The sequence below is a fragment of the Hippocampus guttulatus genome, chromosome 12, assembly GCF_054856545.1.
Source record: "Hippocampus guttulatus isolate MCC_2025c chromosome 12, RoL_Hgut_1.0, whole genome shotgun sequence".
Classification (NCBI taxonomy): Eukaryota; Metazoa; Chordata; class Actinopteri; order Syngnathiformes; family Syngnathidae; genus Hippocampus; species Hippocampus guttulatus.
This window is the reverse complement of record NC_141272.1, coordinates 8,482,501-8,500,339: the sequence shown is the minus strand read 5'-3', so window position 1 is coordinate 8,500,339 and position 17,839 is coordinate 8,482,501. Positions and strand designations below refer to the sequence as shown.

Here is a 17,839-nt window from a genome sequence, read left to right as displayed (position 1 = left end):
AATTTGTAACTTTATGAATATTTGTTCACACGTCCCAACCCATCTTTGTGGCCTTTCCCTGGATGGTGACGTCGAGTGGAGAGCAGTCACAGTGGGCGGTTTACCGCACAGTTGCGCAGTGGAGTGATGGAAACGTGCCTTAGCACCCCCCCCCCCCCCCCAACCCCCTTTTCCTATGGAAAACATCAATGGGAAGTGTGTATTTGCATGTCCGGCCTTGTGTGCCAATGGGTGCACTGGGAAGGCAGTCTTAGCGGGCGGAGCCGGAGGAGAGCAGCCCAGTCAGTGCACAGTGAACAGGCAAAGCATCCAAGCTCAGCACTAAAAGCGCCACACGGACCAACGCTGTACTTGAAAGCATCGTTCTTTGAAGCCTTTTTAGCTTCAATGCTTGCGTAAGATTGTCTTGTTGTAACGCCGCGTGTTTTGTGCGTGTTGAGTGTGTGTTGAGTGTGTGAGTTCGAGGAGCGTTCCAGCCTGCTCGAGTTCCGCCTAACAGGGACACCATACATTGCCGTCATAGAATCGTAGAGTGGGTGGAGAAGATCTTTGGCATCTTCGGAAATATCACTGAATTCTCTTTTTTGGGTACACTCTCGCGCTGGATTCACAGGGAGGAGCCGATCATCCGTCGTTGTTGTCGGTGAGTTAGCTGAATTCAATCCAATCCTGCGTTCCGCTTGACTTCCACGGTTATTGCCTAGAATGCTTGTGTATGTAACAATAGCACGGTGCACGAAGAGATAGTAGTCGACTGCATGAGTGTTTATAATTGGTTGGGTAATTATAGTACCTCTCGTTTCTTTTCTATCGGATATGTGAAATGAATGAAACATGACCCTCCCTGCCTTTGGGAGCAGCTCACTTCCATAAGCCATCAGAAAAATACAATGATCTCATAGTGGAACTTTGCTCCGCTTTTAAAAGCAATATTAATGTGACAATTTTATTTTTTTACTTTTATGATATTTCTTCATTTGTAAGGTTTCCATCTTATTTTTTTTTTTTAAAAACATCGTAGTCACGGTAAACCAGAAACTTTGACTTCTACTTCTCAGGGACCACACTTCAATCTGTCTGCAGATCCTTTCAGTCTGTCAACTTGTGTTTTTTCCAAGTCTTGTCATGTAATCTCAAAATTAATGGTTTGACTTTGAAGAAAGAATTGCTGCACCATACTGTAATGTCTCAACGATTAAACAGAATATTATCAATTTACTGAGAGGGGTACCATGGCACCCAAGAAAGTGTGGTGGGGCTTCCATTTAAGACGCATGCTTTTGTACAAGGGTCAGGGAATATGTACATGCGGTTCCATTGTCTGTAGCTCTCCATCTGTTCCATGACATGGCATTCCGTGGAGAATACTGCTCTTATGGGTGGGGGTCTGACCCATTGCTTCCGAGAGGGAGAAAGAATCATATGTTGTGCATTACGACAGTAGGCACGGGATTCATGCCACCAAAGCCTACAAATCATAGATCACCTGCAAAGACAGCTTCTGGATCTGACAAGAGAGGGATTTATTCAAATGAGTGAAGAGAAGGTGCGGTGGTGGTTTAGTGTTGGTCACTACTGGGTGCAAAGATGGCTTGATAAGATTTGTTTATAAGCTAGGCTACTTTTTAGATAGTCATTATATTCAGCAAGATAACGGCTAGGTTTTTGGGTAAATGTACGCCAGACCGGTTTTTAAAAAATTTTTTAGTAGACCGAAAACCTCACTTTGGATGTTAGCTCTTATAGCGAACAACAGTATTTTGTAAAGTGCAAAGCACTTCTACAAACATTGACAACGATCACGTTGTCATTCTCATCAAAACATTTGGCAATGAACGATGTGGTGAGTCTGGCCAATAAACTACATTCAAAATAGTAATGGGTGGAAGACAGCGGTATAGTAGCATTTATGACGCAAAGTGTATATTTGCTGCATGCTGCTATTGTGTTACATAATTTTTTACATACAGTATATGCTGACAAAGCATAATAAAAACACATTTGTGCTGGAAGACCAGCAGTTTGCGGATATGCAAGTCGTTAATTTTTTTTTTCTTTTTTGTGACTCACTGCTAACTACTGGCCTGACATGCGTGTTACAGTACAGTCTTTCTTTTTGTAGGTCTCTATGACCATAACTTGAAGAAAGGCAAAGAAAAAAAATCCCCTCTTTCTTGTGTAAACATAACTGCGGCTTGGAGGACAGGCATTATTAAGGTTAGATTTGAGGATTGCGTAAGGTTATGCTTCCCCTAAAGAATTTCAATAATTTAGTTCTCTGATCCGAACCAGAGTAGAAACTGATCCATGGTACGTTTTACATTGCGCATTTGGTCCCGGTTCTTATTGCCTTGACATGAGCGACTTTAATGTTAGACCAAAAGTTCCCCAGTAAAAAGCATAAAGCAAACGTTGGCAACCCAACTGAGAGCAAAATTGTGATTATGCTGGGGACAGACAATAATGCTGTCTGGTGGGTTACATGCACTCCTAGTGTTGGAGTGTTTGCAGTGTACTTCAGCCTAAATATTGTTGACCCCTGTCTTAGTTTTCCTAACATTCACAATTTTTCGTCTCATTCTTTTTGGGGATGCTACTTTGGGTTTAGTTTGTATTTGTTGGATTTGGTCTTTATAGCACCGGAACAGTATGAGACCTAGACCCATCCTGGCCTTCTTTTTTTTTTTGTTGCACACCAAGGTCTGGATGATCGTGTTGACACTTGATAATATTCACCACATAAAAATCTCACCTGCCATAATTTTGTCTTCCGAACCTTTTGAACACACCTGGATTGATCCAAGATCAAGTTGTGGGATTGTTGCTGTTTGGGCTTGGTTTTGATTTGAGGCTAGATTAAGACTGAGGTGAGGGGTTAAAGTTTGCAAACATTAAAGCTGTTTGAACTTCTTAGGACAAATTGGCGCTCATGAAGCGAGCTGCTGAAAGCTTGTCATGAATACGGCCAAGCCCTAGTCCACTGCATGCATACATTCCACTCATGCACACTGTCCACATCCGCTCAGACCATTTCCCGTCGTACAGCTCTTTATGCTATTGAAGGGTCTTGGCTGTCTTTTGTCGTTCAAACACATGCACCCGCATTCAAAGGGGGAAACGTTGGCCCAGCTGAGAGCACAATATGACTGGGATCAAAGGTCATCCAGCTGGCCAATCATCGGCCTGTCTGCATTGGCTGGTAGTGGGAGAGGGCGTCGCCGCCTTTGTGTTGGCCCGGGTGGGTCTGCTAAACAAGCAGCTTCGCTTCCATCCCCGGTTCTGTTACTACCGGTGACCGTATTGCACTTCCTCCCATGTCTGAATACTATAGTACATGCTTTTGCCTGTATGCTTGCAATTGACAGGTTTGAAATGCCGAGAAACATTGTCAGAAAAGTTATGCGGAAACCTTACGGTCTCAATTTGTGCTTTGATTCATTCAGTTCTTCAGTCAATGAAAGCACGCAATTAACTGTTCAACTGAACAGAGAATTGCCTCTCTGGTGGTTGGATGAATAAAAGCAACACAATTAGGTAATGGGATAAGGGGTACTTCAAGTTTGTTCTAGAGGGGATGGGTTCTCTGACAGTAAATATGACAAACGTGGGGGTAGGGCATAATAAGCCACGCAGGGCACTAATGGATGCTGATGAACAGATAAGAGACCATTTTAAAAGGCGGTACTGGAGCCTATCCCAGCCGTCTTCGGGCAGTAGGCGGGGGACACCCTGAACCGGTTGCCATTACATGCATTCAATTGAATAGTTTAATTCATGCAAACACACACACACACACACACACACACGATACGATGCTTCCCAACCGTGCACACCGTGCAGGCCTGTTTTCGTGTCCATTAGCAATTGATTTCCTTGTTTCTGTGGGACTTTTCCCTCTTCAAATAACAAGAAAAGCACAAATGGGAAATTCTCGGAATACAACGACCAGAACTGGAGACATTGCAACTGTCACTTTGTCACACACACACACAGGAGTTGCTTGTTTTACTGTTCTCTTTTTATTCATGTGGTGACCAATTTCCAAAGGCTCAGAAACTCTTTCAACTGCTGCTTTGCTTTTGTCCCAAAATTCCAACTCGTACCTACCACCCCAAAAATATACAGCAGAATGTAAACTGAAATTGCTTTTTAAATTAGTCAAAACAAAACAACTATTTAGACAGAGAAAACAGTAACACTGCTGTTGCTAATTATTGCACTACAGGAGTAAAAATAAAACAACCCCCCCCCACAATTACATAATCACGATTATAGTCTTCTCTTCTCCCTTCACTAGTGGGAGATAGATTCGCTCTTCTTTCTGTTCTCTATAGAATGAGAGCACTGTTTCCTAACATTGTGTTAAAATACCTCAAACTTTTTCCTACTTTCTTTTCTGATGTCAGCCTAGTGCAGCTAAACTTGCTAAACGTCGGGGCCCCCCGGGGTTGGGGGGCAAACCACTAAATATAGCCTTGAATTGTTCACCGCTCGGTCTGACGTAGACAAAGCGATTGTTAACAACAAAGTAGGCAGAACCAAAGCCGAAGCTCTCGGCGCACAGAAACGGTCGGTGAGAGGAGAGGAAGAAGAGCCGTAGTAGTAAGTGAGGCGGCAGTGATAACTTAACAGCAAGGTGATGGTGGGCATCCGTGCGATGTGCCTTCTGTTCAGTGTAACGTTTAGCTCTGTAGCATCACACAGTAGTTGGAAGCAGTATCGATGCTGTGACTCATTGTTGCTATGGTGAGGAGCTCTGACAGCATCGCTGCTGATGAAGAGGAACTGACTCCACAAGACTCTTCTCCTTCCGCTCTCTCTCTCTCTCTCTCTCTCTCTCTCTCTCTCTCTCTCTCTCTCTCTCTCTCTCTCTCTCTCTCTCTCTCTCTCTCCATCAGTCGATCTGCTTCTTCCCTTAAGCATCTTCCTTATATTTTCTCCTCGCTCTTGTCTTTGTTACAGACAAAACAGACCGCTCTTTATGACCGCGTGCTCCCTTATTTTCATCCTTTGCTCAGCAGCATCCGCCAGACTCCTTCACCTCTTCTTTCTTCCTGAACCCTGAAACTCTTATTTTGTTGCACACAGTACATTTGATCATTTTGCGTTGAAACATTCTCTCGGTCACAAGAATGCATTTCTATTCGCACTAGTGACAAGGTTGTTGTTTTTAATGAAACTCGGGAGCTTTCAGGTCAAATAATAGTTAGATGGTTAAACTGTCATTGTCATTATTGAATATAAATATCCATTTTCCCTCTGAAAAATCTACAAAATAGACACAGTAAAATGCTTGTTAAAAAAAAAAAATCTAAGCTTCATTGTTCCATTTTATCCTCTGCAGCTGGGTCGCACACATGGTTCCAAGCTGTTTGTACTGCGATCACAAAAACAGAAATGAATCAAAAATGATCGCTCAACAAGTTTACGGCTCCAAATACAATTTGCATGCGCTAAGACTTGTACTGTATGTGCGAGACAGGAATCTAAGCAGAAACTAGTACATTAGTCACAATTATCTTGCCCCTTGCCCTATGTAAGTACAGACGATAGCCTATTGAAAAGTCTTCTCCATTGCCATTCGTTGTCACCGTTTGCATTTGCATTCACATAATGCGCAACCAAGAAAAACAGAAGTAGATAGTAGTAATCCAAGACTACTTAGAATTTATCAACATCCATGAACTCATTCACTCCCAAAGACGGTTTTAAACGTCTTTTCAGACTTGGTCCAGAATTGGCTGGTACTGAATGAGTTAATATACAAGCATTATTTGGCAAAAGTATGACATTTGTGTACCTTTTAACGGAGCATTTTGATCAAATGGTTTGTACTATGTTACGTTAACTCACATAAGGGGGCATAAACTTAAATTCCCATGCTGCTGAAGATGTGCCAAAAGCATGATTCAGCCTCAAAATATCCCTCAGAAGGCGGTGGACGGACCGTTTCGCATGTCCGCCTAACAGTGCATGTTCGGGGTTAGATTTCAGTCTCTGTGTGGAGTTTAGCGGTGACTGCGTGGGCTTTCTCCGGGTATTCCGGTTTCCTCCCACATTCTAAAAAGATGCATGGTAGGTTGATGGAACGCTCTGAATCGTCCCCTGGGTGTGAGTGAATGGTTGTTCGTCTGTGTTACGATTGTATTATTGTTGATGTTTTACGTGTGCTGTTGTATTCTCATTATTTGATGTTAAATGTTCTGTAAAGATGCAGTTGCAGCTGTTGTGAAAGCGCCAAATGAACAAAGATGTATGATATCACGGAGCGTGTATGAAATCATGCCATCCATCTTTCGTTGGAAGTTCTTACGAGCACCAACCACTGACAGCCAGGACATTTCAGAACACCCCATTAACATTGATTTTCTATGAAGTTTCAAGGCTGAATGTACTTGGCATCATCATTCTCAATATGATCTTTCTGATATCATTTTCCCAGTTTTGACTGAGCTGCGCTGAAATGACCCGACTTCCCGCAATGGAATGTCGACTGATTTTGCTTGAAATGTTAGTTTTCATTGCTATGTCTTCAGAGAGTGACCAAAAGAGTGTGCAGACTGACTCCCCCTGGTGATCTGCTCCTCAGAATCGTAGCAATATAGTGGAGATGGCAGCCTGGCACAGCAAGGAGGTTGTGTGATGTCATTAGAACACTGTGGCCTGATTAGTGTTGCCCGTCTCCCTTCATCTCTCTAGCTCCATGTCATTCTCAGTGGGTGAGTAGCATGCTTCCTTCTTGTCACCCCTTGTCTCCTGTCTTCGCCTGTGTGAGCTTAACATTGGGAGGTCAAGTTGTGGGTGTGGTAGGCTCAAGGAGCGGAAAAGACGAGAGAGCGGTGATGCTTCCTGATCACCAGATGACCGCTGACTTGATGTGCACGTGCAGAACACAGGAAGATGCTTTTGAGTCTTGTGTCTGGCCGCGTGTGTATTTTGCCTCCTCTCTGGCTAACTATGTGCCACACATGAATGTGCATTCCTTTTTGACACACTCGGCAGCTTTCAATATTTTATAATATTTTTCGCTCTTACCTACACACACACACGCACACACCAGATTTCAATGGCCCCCTTCCTTACATTATATTCACATCCAGACAGCCAACTCCCATAATACATAATTCAAACACTGGCTTGACCAGAATTGGTGACCCCTGTTTGGAGTACCTACAGTCTACTCACTTAATCGTCCTCTGTTTAGCTTTTAAAGTTAGTGACTTGTTGCTGGTGTTGATGTCTGTTTGTAATAAAGAACCATGTGTCCCTTCCCTGAAGTTATTTTGTAAACATCAGTAATTGGTATGCTTTTATGAAATGTCACTTTGTGCAAGTCTAGACAGACAAGAACGCTAACTATGTAAATTAGTGCCCAAAAAAAGTTGCAATGTAAACGCAATCAAAAATGGTCCATATTAAAATAGCAAGTTTTGGTAAAAAAAAAAATACAATGAGTGATCATTTATTTTAAAAAAACAACAACCTGAAAGTAAGCATTTGGTCCTATATGGAAAATAGCAATAGCCCTTGTGTGTGTGTGTTTTTTTTTTTTTGCAAAATAAGTGTTCTATAGAGTTATATAATAATTATAGCTGTCAAACGATTAAAATATTTAACCATGATTAAAACACAACTGTCATAATTACCGGTAACTCATAATTAATCATGGTTACTCACATTTTTTATTGATTCTAAATGTCTTTTTAAATTTTTTTGGTCCTATTTTTCCCTTTTAATGCTCTCATCAACATGGAATCATGGATCAATTGTCTATCTGCAAAATGCAAATATTTACTGAAACAACAATTTCGATTTTCAATTTTACATGAACATTTTTCACTTGGAGCAGTTATTCACACATAATCTCTCACACAATATTACTGTCCATCAACAACAGTGAAAAAATATTTTGTCACACAACGGCTCCTTTAACAGCTCTTTTTAGGGAATCAAAACAGAGCAATAGAAAATTATAAAGTGCACATCTAAGGTAAACTAGTACCCAGCCTATGGTGGATTTAAATTTAATCACGTTAAAATTGATTTAAAGTAATGCCGATGATAACGCGCGAAACTGACAGCTCTAATAATAATAGATGATAATTTCACCCCTCATCATACATTGCCTCTGTCTGGCTTGTGTAGGTTTGTGTATGTAGGTCTTGTGTTCTGCCATACAATCTGTCCCTATCCAATATTCACACTGACTAACGCTTGAGGGTAAAGACATGGAGGAAAGGAGGCCTTGGAGTAAAAGAGTTTTAGGATTGAAAAGAGGGCAGATGATCGTATTTTCTTGTGGAAGCAAACCTTACACAAAACTGAACAGAAGTATTTGTCTGTGTGCGTATGTGTGTGTTAACTGCATCCATGTGTGTTTTGTCTCGTAAATTTTTTCCATTCAAATGTGACTTGATGCATTACGTAGCTTCAGTTCTCAGGCCCAACGCACTGGGCACGATTCTTCTGAACCCTACTTCGACGGGACTGTCAGAAAAACAGTTGGACACTCACTCCCGAACATTGGCCGATGTAATGTATGGACTCGCTGCGATCTCAACTGTGCCAGCCTGTTTCCCGTTTTGAGGCTCCACGTACACTATATTCAATTGTATCACTTTTTTTTTAATCCACTAAAAATAACATCAGTCAAGAAACACACAGATTGGTATAGAAGTAAGACGTGGTCGATAATTATGACAAAATAAGTTATTTCAAAACGCAAGACTCGCCTCCATTCATCGATTCCTATGCTTAATAAATCTTTTTTTTCTTTTTTTGAGTACAGGAGGTACAATGTGTGTGTGCGTGTTGGCCATTTTTGTTTCTGTTTGTGTACGAGTCTCCCCGTCCCTCTGTAAGATGATTGTCATTGGCTGGCAATCAATAGCAAACTCGTAAGGAGAAATGTGGCTGGTTGGCCTAATGTGTACATGCAGTACGATGTGGAAAGTTCGCATTACTGGCATCGTCCTAATTTTGAATGTTCATATCTAGGTATCGATATACCAACAGTATATCACCCGGCCCTGAGTCACACTGACAGTCACACAAATTTGTTCATATGAGTGTAGTTGTGTTTTTCGTGTGTGTAATGCTCATTGCAAAGTGATTACACTGAAAGTGAATTTCTACTTGGGTATTAGCTGCAGCCAAGTCTGCTTGTGTCCCTTTGTGAGTTGTGCTGAATATAAACGAGCTTTACTCTGTTTTAGATTAGTCATCGGATTTGAACCCTCGTGTTCGATTGAGTTAACATGGCTCCATACTTGAGGCGTCAGAGAAGTTGAAGAAGGATTCTTTCTCCGGTGATTTGGTTTGGTGCATGGTGCAGGATGAGATATTTTTTGACACGTTATCGCACAATCGTGAGCCACGATTCTCCTATTGACAGATGGTTGAGTGTGGCCTGTGTTTGCCTACATTTGGTTAAAGAATTGGGGTCTGGGGGTTTGCATGTAAAAGGGGGAAGAGGAGGTGTGGGTGGAGGTCAGCGGAGGCACAGCTGGCGAGATCCCCTCTCCAACCAGCTGCTGCCTCAAAAGAGTGTGTCAGCAGCCTGCTTGGCTGCTTGGCTTAAAATGTCTTCTCTTTCTCGGTGTCCTCTTGTCCACTCCCCTATCTTACCTTCTGTTACCCCGCAGACTCAGCCCAGCTGTTCCAAAATCTCCTAGCTATGTTTACACACAGTCAATATTCGGGTTATGGTCAAAATTCCGGTTACTGAAACATTCGGTATAACTCATTTACTTCGTTTCTTATACATGTCAACTGGAATATCCCGATTTTAAACGGCGGCACACTGACAACGTCGCAATTCAAATAGACGTCATTTCTGCTACTTCATCAGAAAGACACGGGGGAAAAAAACTGTCTCTCACCACATCTAATAAAGAAGTTGTCACTGGCATTTTTTGCAGACATTTTAATGGAAGCTGTCTTCCAAGGCCTTGAAACGTGCTTGCTAAATTTTGTGCCATTAATGCTAATGTGAATATAGTTTCAATGTAGAGTGGGACCTCTAATTACGAAATTAATATGTTCTGGAAGAAATTTTGTAACTAGATAATTTTCTAAGTAGAGACGTGTTTTCCATGTAAATGCCCTAATCCGTTCCAAGCCCCCCCCCCCCCCCCACTCCCAAATTCAGACATAAATGTTTTCTAAAGCATAAAAATGCATCAAAATATGGAACAAATACATGTTACAATTAGATTAGAGCACAATAAATGAGAGTTGTGCATAATGTAAAAAAAAAACAAAGAATAGAGTAAAGAATAAACATGAAGAGACGTTCGTAAGTAGTGGTACCGCTGCAGTGCATTTATACTACCGGTACTCTGAATGACCAAAAGTGATCATACTCGGGTTTATGGAAATTCCACACGAGTTAGATAAGTATACCGCATGTACACAGCAACACATTAAAACGATCAATTAGAGATTTTTTTCCTAATGTGAGCATTTTTTTAAGCTCCCAACATTTTTATGCATTCTGTTGATGGCCCCCAACTTTAGGGAGTGACTGGAAACGTGGCACAATATCAAATATTTATCACACCTGCCACCATGGGGACCCCTGTTCAAGACTATCCACGGACACATGCCTGTGGTGCCCTTGAGTAAGCCACCAATAGCCCAAACCGCTCCCTGGGTGCCAAAGTAGCCCCTTGCTCCAAGATGGATGTGTCGCTAGCAGTGTGTGTTGCACTTCTGAGACATGTTTTCAAACTACCGAGCTTGATAGTTGCAGTGAAAAAAAATTGAAAAACTCAGGGCCACCAACCAGGCTGTACTTCATCACTCTTATGTTTGCGCTGGTGGGCAACACCATCCCTTCCTCCCTCCCCGCCTCTCTCTTCCAGTGCTATTGTTCCCTCGATGACAAGGCCCACGTGCCCCCCTTTTCAAGCTCTTGGTGGTGGTGGTGGTGGGGAGTCGGCGGGCTCTTTGTCTGGCGGCCATTGTCCCAGACACGCGCTCCTGTTTGACGGACGCACGTGCTGATAAAAGAGAAAAGAGGAGGAGGAGGAGGGCCCACCGCTGGCCATTCTTCTCGATGGTGGTGGTGGCGGCGGCGACGGTGAAAAGACGAGACGCACTGACCATCTGTGGTGCGCGTCTGTAATCTCTCGTGACTGCAAGCGCACGCGTACACACTCATTTCGTTTCCAAAAGAATCCCTCTCTTTTGTCTTGCCACACTTTTACCAAGGAAACAATAACACTGAAGTAGTTTTTTTGCTTGTGATGTCTTTTTTTTTGTGTGCTGCGAGGAATCATAAAGTATAATGATATGGTTGTAGTGGCCCTACTCTGTGATAATATAATAATAATAATAATACATTTTATTTATAAGCGCCTTTCAGGAAACCCAAGGACACTTTACAATAACAAAAAACACAAAACAATACGGGTTGAGCAGAAAGTGACTACGTTTAAATGCCGTCAATAACCTTCTCAATACCCGAATATTGCTGATATTCGGCAACGGTTTAGATTGGAATATTCCAATTGGTCACATTTAGCATGTTTACGGAGTAACTCACACTTACACGTTGTCCCGAATGTTTCAGAAACCAGAATTTTGATCTTAACTTGAATATTGACTGTAAATGTGGTCAGTGAACCTGTTTATGTCAGGCAATTAACTGTCTGGTCAAAGCTTCAGATAGAGTTATTCTTTGAAATTTCATATGTTCCACATGATGCAGCTGTATCTAACTGCATCCGTCTTGATTTCCTGCACCGGTTTTGTTTGCCATTGATTCTGCATGACCAGACTGCTAGCTTTTAGTGCTTGTCGATGGGACAGGACCACCCTGTGAAGGTCACACTATCCCCTGCACAATTATGAGTCCTCCCTGCTTCAGCAAAGCAAAAACATTTTCTCTGTACAGTGGTACCTCTACTTACGAAATGAATTGGTTCCGGAAGAAATTTCTCATCTAGAAAGTGTTGTAAGTAGAGACGCGTTTTCCATGTAAATGCCCTAATCCGTTCCAAGCCCTCCCAAAATTCAGACATAAATGTTTTCTAAAGCATAAAAATGCATCAAAATATCGAACAAATAACATGTTACAATTAGATTATTGCACAATAAATGAGAGTTGTGCATCATGTAAAAAACAAAGAAGAGAGTAAATAATAAAAATGATGGTCATTTAACTTTTAACTCCGTCCTCATCTGGGGGTTTTTTGCCCTCTTTAGTTCTTGTTCTCTCTCCAAAGAAGTTTGCTTTTGTCGTCTTTTAATAATCCTTTGAAAATGTCCAAGGCAAAAATCAGCATATTGAGTGATCGCCCGACTCGTCAACACTTCGGAACACATCATGGACCGAGGGGCGAATGACGAGGACGCTGCATCGACACCTATCTCTCTATCTGCACACATAGACATACGGTTAGAAGTCTCTTAGCCAATGGGATGGCAGTATGTTGCTCAGTAGCAGCCAATGGCAGAGCAGCTATAAGTATGCTGCGTTCAGGGAACTCGGAGCTGCGAGGAGTAGGCCATATTGTATTTTTACCTTTCGTATCTTGAAATTTCCTTCGTAACAAGAGGTAATATTTTCCTGTTGAGACGTTTCGTAACTTGAAAATTTCGTATGAAGAGGCGTTCATAAGTAGATTTACCACTGTAAATGAAAATTATCTTAAAGTCTTCGCAGCAGACACTTTTCATTTTTATTGTATTTCTTTTGTAGTTGGTTTCTGTTATACAGGTGGCTTTACCGAACCTTGATGTTGTGGGGGCAGATAGAAAAGGACAAGACAGCTTTCCTGAACACATTAGAGAGCAAATAGACAGATGGAAGATGCCACTGAGGAAAATGGACTGACCGACAGATGGATCCGTAGACATCTCTTTAACAGATGCATATGCATTGAGTCAACATTTCATCATCCGGAATGTGTAAGAGTTGGTCATTCCACATAAAAAAGGAACTAGCGCGAATATGGACTCACTGTTCTTCATTGTGCTGTACTGCCCTTCTATTAAAAGTTTGCGTCCCATCGCATTATCATCATGTGCTTTGTGTCGAGAAAAGCACTTTTAGACCAAGGACGGGCAGAGTGATGAGGCAGATGTTAAAAGCTCTAAAAGCCTATTGATTTTCGACTGGGGCCTTATATATAATTGCTTGACATGCATACATGTACATAATGCATGAATATGTTGTTTGATGGTCAGCATTTTTAAATTTGAAGAGATGCATCCCCAAAATGAGTGTGTCAAAATGGGTTCTGTTTGAGTCAATAGAGCACAACTAAAGCAGAAAGCTGAACGTGTAGTCATTATTATTATTATTTAAAAATACTTCTATTATGATTTATTTCTTATCAGGTCTCATAGACTTCTCATTCCACAGTTGGGTTCTGATCATGTGCCTTTAACTGTACACTTGTATATTATTTGTGTGACTAGTGATTGATTATTTAAACCAGATAATAAACGCACATGGGTAGCAATTAAAAAGCTACCAATATTTCATTTCACATTTTGATATCCACTGCATACATCCACTTGGCTAGACAGCGCAATACACTGACGGAGCCTTTCATTGTGCTATTCTCCTTCCATCCAGTAGGGGTGCTCCTAAACAAGGCAACAGAATACACTCTGTGCCTTCAACGGCCACCCTCTTCACTGCATTAGGCAATTACTGATTTCACACAATCCTATCTGATTTGTACTCTGAGAGCAGCAGGAGGCTGGCTCATCTCCTATCCTTCTGTCACCCTTTCAGAGACTCCCCCGCAAGATCTTGCATCAGAAGAGACAAGGAATTTGTAGCCTGGAGTCATTCTACTACTACTGCAAAAAATACTACCTTTGGACAACAAAATATGCATTTTGGACATCCCCATCTCTTTAACTGTTCCGTGTTTAAATGTCCACAAAAATACGACTGGTTGTCATGTGATGTGGTTGCCATGCAGCAGTAAGGTTTTCAGTAAGATGGTCATTCGAATGTCGAAGGAGCTGGGATGCCATGTTGATTATTAATTATTTTAATTTTAAATTAAAATTTAAAGTAAATTGGACCGGCAAATTGGTGCTGTTGTTAAATCCAGCTACTTTCATTTTAGGCAGCTGGCTAGAGTGAAGCCTCTTCCTTTCTCAACAGCACTTTGAAACAGCGATTCATGCCTTCGTCACATCTCGGCTGGATTACTGTAATGCACTTTACTTTGGAGTCAGCCAATCCTCCATTATGCGTCTCCAGTTGGTCCAAAATGCTGCTGCTCGCCTCTTGACAGGTACTTCTAAGAAGGAGCACATAACTCTTACTCTGGCAACCCTTCCCTGGCTTTCTATACATATTAGTTTGTTTTGTTTTTCAGTTTCTATTTTGCATTTTCAAATCTTTAAATGGCCTCACCCCACCTTACCTCTCTGAGCTCTTCTGCCCCTACGTACCGGCCCCGTGAACTAAGCGGAGGGGATCGAGCCTTTTCCGTTGTTGGTCCCGCTCTTTGGGATGACCTCCCATTGAAGGTTCGGCAAGCCCCCTCGCTGCCCATCTTTAAAACTCGGCTCAAAACTCATTGGTATTCTTTGGCTTTTTGACTAGACTCGATTTTTAGTTAAAACTGTTTTTGTGCTTTCTACTGTCTTTGTTATTAATTTATTTATTGTGGGAATATTTGAGCTCCGCACAAAGCACTTCATATACAGCGATGGTTGTTTTAAAGTGCTCTATGAATACAGTTGAATTGAGAATTAATAAAGGAGAGAACAGATGCACGATGAGACCAAAGGAAGCTGAATGAAATTTCAATCTGTGGTTTTGACCAGAGGCAAAAATAAATGACCTGTAGGTCAGATAAAAGTGTTTTGGTGTGCACCTGAATGGCTGATGTTATCTCATCTCTTCTTAATGGCCCATTCCTCTTCGGGATAACATGCTTTGCTTCAGAGGTTTTCATTAGACGCCTTAAGCCTGTGGTGTATGCCAAGGATTTTACATCATATTTCTTCCTTCTCTCTGCCCCCCATTTTTACTCTACAACTTGGTCATTGACTTTTGAGGTCCGGACAATAAATCCTCCCGAAATTACATTTACCACAGAGCTTTTTTAAAAAAATCAATTTAGCGTTGCTCCCAGACACATTTGCTGCTTATACACAGTGTGAATTTAAGAAATAAAAATTGTAGAGTCTATAAAAAGAGGGAAAAATTAATTAATTCATTAAATTATTGCTTTTTTTTTTCAAATTAAAGCTCCACAAATGAAGTCACTGATTCTCAAAACTGTTCCACAAAGTAAAAAAATATAACAAAAACATCGGAGCCTTGTAGTGTTTGCGTAATATACGTAAACGCTTTGCTAACTGCAGAGATTTCATAAATGCAATTGTGTGTGCTTTATGTTGGACCTACTTTAGAGACTTAAGTCCAGGGTGAATGAATCGTTTTGGTTCATGCGCTCATGCTCTTAATGGCTGTATTACTGTGACTTGCACACATTGCATCCTATCAGAGCATCCGGGCGCTTCCTCTTTTTGACCTGGTGCAGTTCCAGCTCCAGCTGTTATCATCAAGTGCCAGCCCCTCATCTCACCCGCTCCCCTGGTGCACTCTTGACCAGTGCATCAAGAACAGATGGAGTGCAGAAAACCGTGTCAGCACCCGCGATGACACGCTTTACCCACCACTCCACTCCTCTTCTTTCTCTTGTTTTTATCCTGTCTCTCCAGTATTTCCCCACTCCCAGGATCCGGGGCAGACATTGATTTGTCATTTATTTATAGCACAGCTGTGAGCATGCACGCTTGTGCAGTATTTGTTTGTTTCTGTACATCTGTACAACAGACGCTCATGTGGCTCGTGGGCGCTCCTAATTGCGTTTGCATGAATCTGTGTGTGAGTGTGTATGTGTTTGTGCGCGCGCACGTGTGAAGGCTCCTTTTCCAAGTTAATCTCTTAAAAAGAGGTGTGGCTCTACGCTCGCTCTCCACCCAGCTCCTCATTCTGAGTGGCGATATCATCACACAAATCTCTCCTCCGCTCATTTTTTCCCCCCCCTTGTGCCGCTGTTGCCGCCACAGCCATTCGTCTCAAAACCTCGGCTCGTCCACCTCTGCGATCTTCTCCGTCTACGATGAGTTCTTGCGGTGTGATCGGGGATGCCATCGAAACCAGGTGAGTCAGAGAGGGCTACGGCTGTCGTCGTGGTTTTTTGTGCAAGAACTGCACGGTACCGTCGCTTTAGGCTTTACTGTGTTTGTTTGGACTCCAAACTGGGTCACTGGTGCGCTAGTATTCACTAATGCATTCCATTTCGCTCAGCTCTATAGCGGTCAAGAGCAAATGCTATATTTTTCCCGATGGCTGTTGTGTTATCGGCGACAGTCGCTTTTCAAACCGTGCCAAGGTCTGGTCTAGCCTGTGTCCACAGGGCTCATCGTCGATAATAGCCTTAGCAGATGCAGAAACTACATGCCCATATGGAAGAGATTAAACATGTTACGTATGCAAACGCACACAGCATATTGTTTCTGTGTCATGTGCCGGCATATTTGTGTTCAGGAGCATGCTTTTGCCCCTGAGAGAGGTGCATGAGCATTTGGCATGCATGCCTTTGCCCACAGCAGAAGGTACGTTTTCAATCAAGTCGCGTAGCCTGGAGGATTTGCTTAATTCCCAGGAGTTTCAAGACCCTTTCCTCTTCTTTCCCTCTGGCCTCGCGTCAAGGCAGCAGAGAGAAACGGTTCTTCATGTGTTTTTGTGAAACGCGGAAAGAACGGGGCGAAGAGTAAGACAACGTCACGAGTGGAATGAGGACAAATGAAGAAAAGCGAGATGCAGACGCAACAGGACGGAGATGAGAGGAGGGGTGTGAAAGTTGGGTTTGAAAAGAGAAAAAAAAAGAGGAGATGAAGAGAGAAGAAAGGCCGTGTATAAAGCTGGACCGGCAGACACTATAACAAGGCGAAAGAGATGGTAACAAAAAAACAACTTTCGACATTGATCTTCACAGTTTAGTTGTGGGAGCGATGTTCAAACTTCTTGAATGCAAACGATGTTAAAGGAACCGTGTACATGTGGAAAGTTCTCCATGAGTGCAGATGTTTTCCCCAAAATGCAGAACTTCCAAAACTATGAGGTAACATCTGACGTATTTTGGGTGGACCGGAAATTCTCTTTGTATGCACTCAGGCTGCAGACCTTTGAATATTTTTTTACATACGGTACACAAGGGGGTTCCTTTTGAGTTCAGGACTCTGCCCTGTTTACAAATGCAAAGGCCTCTCCTTCATTGAACACAACATGAATGACAAGGAAAAGAAATCATGTGCCTGCTTGACAATCATTAAGAAATAAATAGATGAAGAAGAGCCACTTTAAGGGTCGCGCTTACATGCATATGCAATACGTTACATTTTTGTGACACTAGCGAACACAGTTGTAGGTCAGGGGGACGTTGGGGTTGAATGGCCCGTTGCTCATCCTCTGTAGCTCCGTCAACACTTAACAAAGCTGAAAGATTTTTCTGCCCTGCCACTCAATGACTTGAAGTATGACCCTTCGGGTGGAAGGTAGCGATTGTGATCACTTGGCCACGGCAACCCCATTAAAGTAGCATGACCTTACTTACAGCATTTTCTTTTTTTTTATACAGACAGTTGGTGACCCCAAATTTGGTGGGCATAAGAGTGGTGAGCACTTCTGCCTCACAGCAAGAAGATATCCAATTTGCTCTCAGCTTGGATCACTTGTGCCCAGAGTTCGTATGTTCTACCAATGCATTATTATTATTTTTTGTCTATCCCCTACAGCAGCATAAATAGTACCAGTGTCTTAACATAAATTAACATAATTAATGAATCC

At 42.2% G+C, this 17,839-nt stretch overlaps 1 protein-coding gene across 3 annotated transcripts in view; it reads left to right on the top strand.

Annotated features, from left to right (window-relative positions):
* The first annotated feature begins 508 nt into the window (after positions 1-508).
* numbl (NUMB like endocytic adaptor protein) overlaps positions 509-17,839 on the top strand; it is a 33,455-nt gene continuing 16,124 nt past the window's right edge. For 2 of the 3 annotated variants that reach the window (XM_086126081.1, XM_086126080.1), the window contains exon 1: positions 15,824-16,150. In XM_086126081.1, coding sequence (XP_085982207.1) covers positions 16,110-16,150 — 41 coding nt within the window. In that variant the 5' untranslated portion in view covers positions 15,824-16,109. Of the gene's footprint in view, positions 644-15,823; positions 16,151-17,839 lie in introns of those variants that run through there. The other variant, XM_086126082.1, reaches the window with a different exon arrangement.